Source organism: Cervus canadensis, chromosome 17 (assembly GCF_019320065.1).
Source record: "Cervus canadensis isolate Bull #8, Minnesota chromosome 17, ASM1932006v1, whole genome shotgun sequence".
Classification (NCBI taxonomy): Eukaryota; Metazoa; Chordata; class Mammalia; order Artiodactyla; family Cervidae; genus Cervus; species Cervus canadensis.
Window position 1 is genome coordinate 23615441 of NC_057402.1, and position 9218 is coordinate 23624658.

The following is a 9218-nucleotide window of genomic DNA, read 5'->3' on the forward strand; positions in this document are numbered from 1 at the left end:
CAGCTTGGGGACATAGTCAACATTTGGAAATACTTTCTTCTCCTACTGGCAACAGTTTTGCCTGCCACCATCTAAGGTGACAGCTTGGCTTGCTTTATTAGAGTAATAGAATAATATGGTTAAAATAGTGTATTGAATTTGGACCTTTCAAAGGCCAGCTCTCTGATCTCCTCTCCTGGTTTGTCTCTGTCACACAAGTGAAGGAATTTCAGCAAAACAGGAACAGATGGCCCTCATAACACTTTGGTATTCTGTCACTCACTTACTGCGCGTCTAACTCCATTTTCTGTACTGTCGTAAAACAGTATAGCACGCGGAGCTTTGATAAGAGCGCTTATAAAACTGACAAATTTGCTCAACTAGGGAATAGCTCACAGCCATGAGCAAATCACTCCACACCCCTGGCATCAATATCCTCACCTGTAAGTGAGCAAAGCAGATGATATCATCTTGGACACAGGACACACTGTGGTTTTCAGTGATCCAAAGTCTGAACGTAGATTTTTGTGTCTGAGATATCACTTCAATGTGACTCTTTAAAAAAAATTCAAATCATGAATATTTTTAATGTTCTTAAATGGTTTTATCAAAAAAACTGAAATGTGGTTTCTGGTTGTCATTAGCAGACGTGTTAAAACATGTGGCCAGCAGCCGTAGGAGTTCATGCCAGGAACAGGCTCTGTCCGTTCCCAGCATCACTGCCTACTCTAAACAGAAACAGTTAACCCTTTCATGCTTCATTTATTTTTCAGCATTGACTTTTGTCCTACAGTTAGAAAAGACAGCCATAATGGAAAGTACAGTTTATCTGCTGATTTTGCTTGGTGAACATTAGAGATTATGATTGTTTACCATATTTTGTCCACTCTTGTTTATTTTATTTGTTAGAAACAAATATAGCTGAATATTTGTGACTGTGCAGGTGTTTGGCAGCATCAACCAGATTAAACATATGGTCATTTTCCTCTACAGAGGTCCCTGATTCAGTCAACAATTTTTTTTGAGTACTTACATATGCTTTGTTGAACATATTCTAAATATCTATGGTGAGCTATAAATATAAATTGAGTTTACACATAGGTATTAGTTGATGTAAAATGGTCTTCAGAATACGATTTGACCTCTCCTTCCAGATTGTTTTTGTTATTACAACCAAAAATAGATAGATAATAATACATAGTCTGTTTTTGATGATCCTTGTTAACTGATGGGCAGTTATCTTTGATGGATTTACCAAACAGCAGGCTGGCTTCCATAAGCTAAACAGAACACACTCTCCAGCCACCCGCATCTTATGTCAAACTGTGCTGAGTGTCCATGATATTTCCAATAGGTTAACACCTTTCTTACTTTCCCCTGATGTAACGTTCTAAGAAATTACAGAAATAGGATATTAAAGAAAGAATCTATATGTGATCACTTTCCTTATTTCCAACTTTTTTGAATGTAGTTTTATCGAGAAAAGTAAGAAATCAATCCAAAAAACATAATTATTTTTTTATTTCTATGCTTTTAGGAAGTTTAGCCTTTATTTGGAAAAAATGTATTCTTCTACAAATATACATAAAGGGAGGGCTTAAAATAGTAATATTTGATAAATAAGATAAAATTACTTTTAAATAATGGAAATTAATAAAGTACAATTGAGGTCTTGATGAGTAAGAGTCTAAGTTCTTGAAGTTGTTTTACATAAATTATATAATGTTATTTATCTTTACTTTTATTTTTAGTTTATTGAATTCTCTTTTAAAAGTTTGACTTTTAAAATTTCAAGTAGAAATAAACCCACAACTAAAAGTTAATTCTTTTGCATCATGTGTCTTCATATTTTAGGGTTATCTTTACAGTTCAGCATCACAACTGTATGGAGTAGAACTGAATGGAGACTTTTGCCAGTTGCAGGAAATGATCATAAAAAAGTATCAGTTCACTGACAGAATAAAGGTACTTTTTAAAATATTTATTCTCTTGTCCATTGTGTAGCAAATTTAGCCAACTTTCTTCTCTACTGGAGTTGGAAAATATTTGAATCTATCCTTCATTGCTGTTGTATAGAAATAGATTGAGTTAATATTTTATAACATTAATAATGAAGATGAATTATTATCATTATGTTCCACTCACACTTTTCTCTTCCTCCCCAATTTTATTAGAAAGTAGAATTTTTTTCTTAGTTTTCTTCATATCAACTATAGTTTTGTTAGCAGCAATTTTAAATATCTTCATGTTGTCAGATGTGTGTTTAATTAAACCCTGAATGTTGAAAGTAAGCAAAAAGATTAAGTAATGCTCACAGTTCTTTATCTTCTTTTATAAATTTGCAAGAGGAATTGTGGGTACCACAGACTAACAGTTCATGGGAGGATGATGCCCTGAGTTGGGCTGTGACAGTAATTTTCTGTTTGTTATAGGTAAGGGGAAAAATAACCAAAAAGGGGAAAGGAAGTTTTTTGGTTAATGCCATAATCCTTATCATTTCACTAGTGATCCTACACTTCCAATGGCAGTGCACAGAAGTACTGGGTATCTAAGGATTTCTGGTGTTCAGTTCAATCTAATATTCAAAGATGTACCTTAGTAAGATTCAGAATCTAGCCTTCACCTTTTTATAGAAGGAAAACTTTTTGTTCTCTTCCTCCTTTCATCCTTCCTTTTTTTCTCTCATGTTATAAATTGAGAGGCAAGTGATCAAAGAGAATTCATTGTCCAATATTAAATTTATAGATTTTTCTCACTATTCCATATTTAGTGAACAAATACACACTGCTGTTACATAATAAATCACATAAATAAGAGGAATATCAACTTAATTAGAAATCAAGATTTAAACATTCTGAAAAACACCTCTGCATATTATTTATTTGTAAGACTAAGTGCTTTTTTGGAAAAAAATCATATAATACAAAAAACTTTTTCTCTTCTTTTAAAATAAAAGTTAATTTGCTTTGCTCTTGAGCAAATAAATATTTCTTGTTATCTTGCCTGTGTTCTACAAAACTTGTTGATAATAGTCTAAGCTAATTTTTTGAGGTATTTAATTTTCTAAATTGTTTTGTTTGCTTTCTTGGATAGATAATATATTCAAGTAAATTTTGGATGAAGAGTCAGACAAGGCCAGTTAACATATTTGTATTAACATTTTACAAATTACTTTTTAAACTTTACTTAGTCCCATTTGATTCTGTGAATCAGGATGGATATTACTCCATTTTATTTATGAAGACATTTGACTACTCAAATGTATAAACCTAGTTGATAATGCAGCCAGAATTTGAACCTAGTTCCTTTGACTCATAACTACTGATACAGTAGAACAAGCTCTAAATCGGGAGTGAAGAGAGTGTAATTATGACTATATAAATAAGTCTATCTAAAAAATAAAGTTTTCACAAGTTTATGGTTTTTATTAGATATTAAGTATCTTCAAAGGCAGTAGTAGTAAATATACTGTACTCCCATTTTAAGAAGTGTGAATCTCCCTTACCGCCTGCCTCCCAATGTCATTGAATGAGCAGCTATTCCTTAAGTGGTTATGTGACATGGTGTCCTGTCTTCTTACATTAATTCATTCTTTAGGTGCTTCATGCGGACATTTGTACACAAAGTTTACTTCTGCAGAATGCTGATGTTATTATAATGAATAATGTCTTTGAATATTTTCTTAATGAGACAGAACAGGCCAGGTATGTTATTTATTTATTTATTTATTTTGGCATGGCCAGGCTTGTAGGACCTTCGTTCCCCTACCACAAATTGAACTTGGGGCCCTGAAGTAATATTAAACTTTTTAGAAATGACCTCAACTCTCAGGAGATTATATTAATAAGAAAATCTGTTATGTCTAAGTGAAAATAAAAATAAACTTTGGTTGTCTAACCTTGTAAAATATTACATCTGATTTTGAGGAGATAGAAAATGGTGTCATGCAATGTATGGCAAAAACCAGTATAATATTGTAAAGTAATTAGCCTCCAATTAAAATAAATAAATTAATTAAAAAAAAAAAGAAAATGGTGTCATGACCCAAGCTTTTTCTTCGCAGTCAGGGATGCAAGAAGTTAATTATCAGTTCCCAGTGGGTCTTAAATTTTTTTCTGCCTCAGTTTTCTTTTCTTTGAAAAAACACATGTCCTTTTGCTATCCTGTCACAGAATGATGGGACTTAACTGCTGCCCATAAATGACTATAGAACAAGATATAAGAATATTCACCTAAAAAACAATGAATAATTACCAAATTTTTAAAATGTATTAAGATAGTAATAATAGGTTCCTAGACTTTATTCCACTATTTAAGCAATAGAAAAATTAGCAAATCTGTGATCAGTTTTTTTTGTTTCTTTTTTTTAATTTCTGACCACACTACTACATTGCTTGTGGGATCTTAGTTCCCCAAGCAGGGATCTTACCCATGCTCTAGGCAGTGAAAGCATGGAATCCTAACCACTGGACCACAGGGAGTTTCCTGTGACTTTTCTGACTTCTCATCAGGACTTAACAGGCTCCTCTAATTAGAAAATTCTTACAGTCCAAGATACTGATTTTCTGGTCAGTTAGGCTTACTAACTTATTTATCATAATGACATATGTAACTCTAGATAAAAGAAAGCGCCTTTCCATATGTATGAAAGGGCATTGCATTCATGTTTGTATTCGTGCATCAGGGAGATTTCTACTGCTTAGAAATAAAAAGGTACATAATTATAGACCATAAACAGTTAATATGGAGCAGAATCTTGAATGACTAAACCTCTATTTGCTATCCCTTCACCCTCTCTCTTTCTCTCGCTCTCTTTCTCTCTCACACACACACATGCACACATCTATTACTTCTAGGTTAAGATCAGTATAAAATTATCAATGTAAATTGTTTATAAAGAAACTTGTTCAACAGAAAGCTAATCATATCATCAAAGTGCAGCCAGGTGATGATTTTTTGTTCACAGGGTAAAGACCAGAAACATAACATGAACAAAGTTGTTTTAACCATAGTGCACTCTTTAAACTTAATTTCCAGTGGACAAAGTTTGTGTAGCTTTTTACCTTTTCAAGTTTATGACCAGTAGTCAAAACGTTAAATAATGGTTAGAGAATGAAATAATACCAATATTATAAGAAGTTAAAAGAGAAAAGCACCTTAAACTCTTGGAAGATTCATAAAGGAAGATTTTAAATGCTGAAGAATGACAGATATTACTGGTCAACTTGATACTGGAACTGCTGCATGCTTGTGCTATCTTGGAAAATTCATTTGCAAACTCTGCATGACTCACCAAATAGGTATTGACCCCGTGTGTTCAGTCATTTCTCCAAATTAGTCAAGTGCAATGAATTTTAAATATAGATAATTATCTTCATGAATGACAATACACAGGAGAAAGTTTAGAAGATAAAGCATTCTGATATTAGAATCATTCTGACAGAACTGATCATTTACCTGTATTAGTCTATATTGTAGCAAGTAGAGTAAGTCTTAGTTTAAAAGGTACCTCTGTGTATTTTTTCAGTAAGCAAAACCTATACAACTACTGCAATGACAACTTCTCAGAAGCAGCAAGTGCTATTTTTAGAGCCATGGCCAATCGTGCTAATATAATCAGCTTCTTCAATCTTACTAAACAGACTTGAAAAAACATCATTTTTAGGGAACTGCATCAAAACAACAGACAGCTCTAGCCCAAGCACAGCGATAATTATTATCAAACACTGCTAGTTGGTTTTAGATCTAACCTGAGAAAAAGAGCATTTGTTATCATTTTGCCTAATAAGCCCCAGAATGGACTACACCCAATAGCCATTGCTAGAACTAAAGTGAGTGCAAACAACACAGCCGCCCACCTGCCCCCCTGCAAGGCGTGCACTTCTTGCTCTGCTTGACCCCTGCCCCCCAGTGGGGGGTACTCCTCATGCAGTGTAGAAATCCCATTCGTGTCTGCACTACAGGCTAATCACAGCTGGTCAAATACTGCCCTCTGACACATACATGTGCACACAGCCTGCCTCTGTGCCTTACACCTAGCTGATCACACTGAACTTCTCAGGCATCACGTTGTCCACAAGGCTTTCCGCTGAGTATTTCTGACAGCCAAATAAAGGATGATTGCACACTTGATGTTATTTTAAAAGATCTACATATTATGTTCTTATTATTAGCCTTTGCTTGTTTTCTGGCTTCTGTGGCTTTTCTCCATGACTCTTTCCCACCCACTCCCCTCGGCTTGGTTCCATTCTGTAGGAAGTTTGACAGATCATAAAGAATTGAGGAGGCTTTAACCATGATCCAGCTTTAACATCTGTATCAGTTCTGAAAACTTCTTTGTGGTCTTACTCACAATTGCTTGTATTAACCCTAATCCCCCATCTTGTTAAATCTCTCTCAGTATTGTAACTCCACAATTTTGCCAACATCCCTTCAGGAACTGACTTTACCAATTACTAGTATGTTGCCGCAGCTCTGTTCCCTGCAGGCTAACGTTTTTGCCCATCTGGATTTCTAGATATCACCTATGCTGCATATGCTTTTGTCATCCTCATTTTTAAAAAATATCCAGTGTCTGGTAAACCCTAACATAGAAGTTTTTAATGTGTTGTAGAGCCTGGGAATATATCTGCCATAATGTAAGGAAACAAGGGTCGTTATTGGTGACAGTACCAGGCCTGGAAGATTCCCTCTCGGGTCTTCAGGTATGTAAGCTTCTTTCCCAGCACTTTTATTGTCAAAACTTTTCTCCTGCTCTTTTCTGATAGCTGTTACACTATTCTAGAAATGTTCAGTCTGAACACAGTGACAACACTAGAAAGAGTAGCAAAACCTTATGGCTGAAGAACTGTTCTGTGGTTTATTCACATTCCTCCAGAGCTCTGAGAATGTCATTCTGATCCTGATGTAGATACCTTTGCTTCTCCACTCAATTTTTCTAACTCAGTTCAGTTCAGTTGCTCAGTCGTGTCCAACTCTTTGCGACCCCATGAATCACAGTGGAGTAGAGACATTACTTTGCCAACAAAGGTCCATCTGGTCAAGGCTATGATTTTTCCAGTGGTCATGTATGGATGTGAGAGTTGGACTGTGAAGAAAGCTGAGCGCCGAAGAATTGATGCTTTTGAACTGTGGTGTTGGAGAAGACTCTTGAGAGTCCCTTGGACTGCAAGGAGATCCAACCAGTCCATCCTAAAGGAGATCAGTCCTGGGTGTTCATTGGAAGGACTGATGCTGAAGCTGAAACTCCAATACTTTGGCCACCTGATGTGAAGAGTTGACTCATTGGAAAAGACCCTGATGCTGGGAGGGATTGGGGGCAGGAGGAGAAGGGGGCGACAGAGGATGCAATGGCTGATGGCATCACCGACTCGATGGGCATGAGTTTCTAACTGTGGAGTTACAGTTTTAGGTTAACAAATGCTATTAAGTATTTGTAAGAGACTTAAAAACACATACATCATAACTTTTTCTCCAGTAAGTGGGTTGGAGGCCATATCCTGAACACAGTTTAGCTTCTAGGTCAGTTTGGAGTCTTGCTCAAGCTGCTTCTATATTCCTCAGATTCTCCATACAAAATAAGGTTGATAGTTAATAATAAGATTCATCCCAATAAAATGACTCTCTTTTAAAGGTTAGTTAATATTTGTAAAGCCCTTTGAGACTCCTCGATGAGATATTATAGCATTTCTTAATACAGAATCATATCATTTTCTTTCATAGTGCTTCCATTGCATATAATCACTGCAAAATTTAAGTATCTTATTTCTTCCTTTAAGAAACTAAACAAACAAACAAAAAAAGAAACTAAACAATCATGAATAATACCTTCTTCAAAAATTGTTGTCAGTCATCTAAATTACAGTCATGTTTACCATAACAGGAGAAATAATCCAGAGATACATGAATACATGATGGTAATCTCCCCAGTTCCCTCCCCTTGAGATCTCTACCCCGTGAGTGGTGTGATTCTGCCGTACTTTACCATACTCATAAAAACACACCTTGTGAAAAAAAAAAAAAAACACACCTTGTAAAATACATGCTCTCCAATTTATAATGTTTATATGTATTGAAATAATTCAGTGATTTTCAGTTACCAAAGTAAAATGTCTTTGAAAGAGTCCTTACATATGAATTCTTGAATAACATTATTACTTTCTGATTTAATGAAACTTCTTTAAGTAGGTATATCCATTGGTAGCTCAAGAATTTCTGTGTCTTGGAGACCCAAGTTTGCAATGTGAAGGGAAGAGCCTGATGAGGGTCATAGGGGGAGATTAGCTCCTCTCATGCAACTTGTTAGCACCATCACTGTGTGTATACGAAGTTTCTCTGTGCACTCCCATTGTTGTTTTAATCCTTTATTGTTTAAGCTAGTTTATTAAACTAGTTACATTAAAATAATTACTGTATTGTATATGTTCTTTATCCTTTCAAGTTCCCAAATCAAGGTAAATTAATTAAGTCCCTGAATCTACAGGCCTGCCATTTACTATGACAAAGAACTGTTCATGTGGCACCGTGTAGAACTTAGTCCCTCTCACTGTAATATAAATCTGATTTCTTGAAATTGAAAAGAGTAGGTTCGTTCTGTAATTTTCATATTTGTTTATAATATGAACAATTTTTTTTTCCCTCAGGTTAATATACAGTTATCTCCTTGGGTTGAAGAGATACCGCTGAACTATGATGTATTCCCAGAAAAGGATATTGACAGAGAAGCTCTTGAACAAATACATTTATACAAGATTCTCTGAAACTAAAATAGTCCTGCCTTGATGTAAAATAATTACAAAATAATTTAAAAGAAAAAGAATTTCAGTATCCTAACACACATTATTTCCTGTGTATTCCTTTCTTGTGTTTGTACATATGCTTGCATGTTTGTAAATAGTTGTATGTATATATATATATACAACTTTGTGTGATACTTTTATTAAAATATTTATCTGAAAAAAAGTTTTCCCCTGGTTTCTTTGATTCTGTCAAAAATATAAACTTGTATCCTTTAGTCACCAACTCTGTATACCAAGTCCAGATATGACCAAAAAAAAAAAAAGATCAGAAGTAGTTTCTATCATGAAAGAGAGGGGAGGGGTAGGTAGAGATCTCATATCTTAGATCTCTATTATGTAAGATTCCTGTACACACCTTTATCTGAGGAGACTAGCACAAAGACCAAAATAAAAAATTGCAGTTGCTAGGAAAAAGCAAAACTAGAAAGATAAACTTTAAAA

At 34.7% G+C, this 9218-nt stretch overlaps 1 protein-coding gene across 2 annotated transcripts in view; it reads left to right on the plus strand.

Moving 5' to 3' along the window:
* The window catches only part of LOC122455114, a 28016-nt gene extending 19076 nt beyond the window's left edge, over nt 1-8940 (plus strand). For both annotated transcript variants that reach the window (XM_043489994.1, XM_043489995.1), the window contains exons 6-9: nt 1834-1944; nt 3577-3683; nt 6593-6683; nt 8622-8940. In XM_043489994.1, coding sequence (XP_043345929.1) covers nt 1834-1944; nt 3577-3683; nt 6593-6683; nt 8622-8738 — 426 coding nt within the window. In that variant the 3' untranslated portion in view covers nt 8739-8940. The remainder of the gene's footprint in view (nt 1-1833; nt 1945-3576; nt 3684-6592; nt 6684-8621) is intronic.
* Nucleotides 8941-9218: the final 278 nt, after the last annotated feature.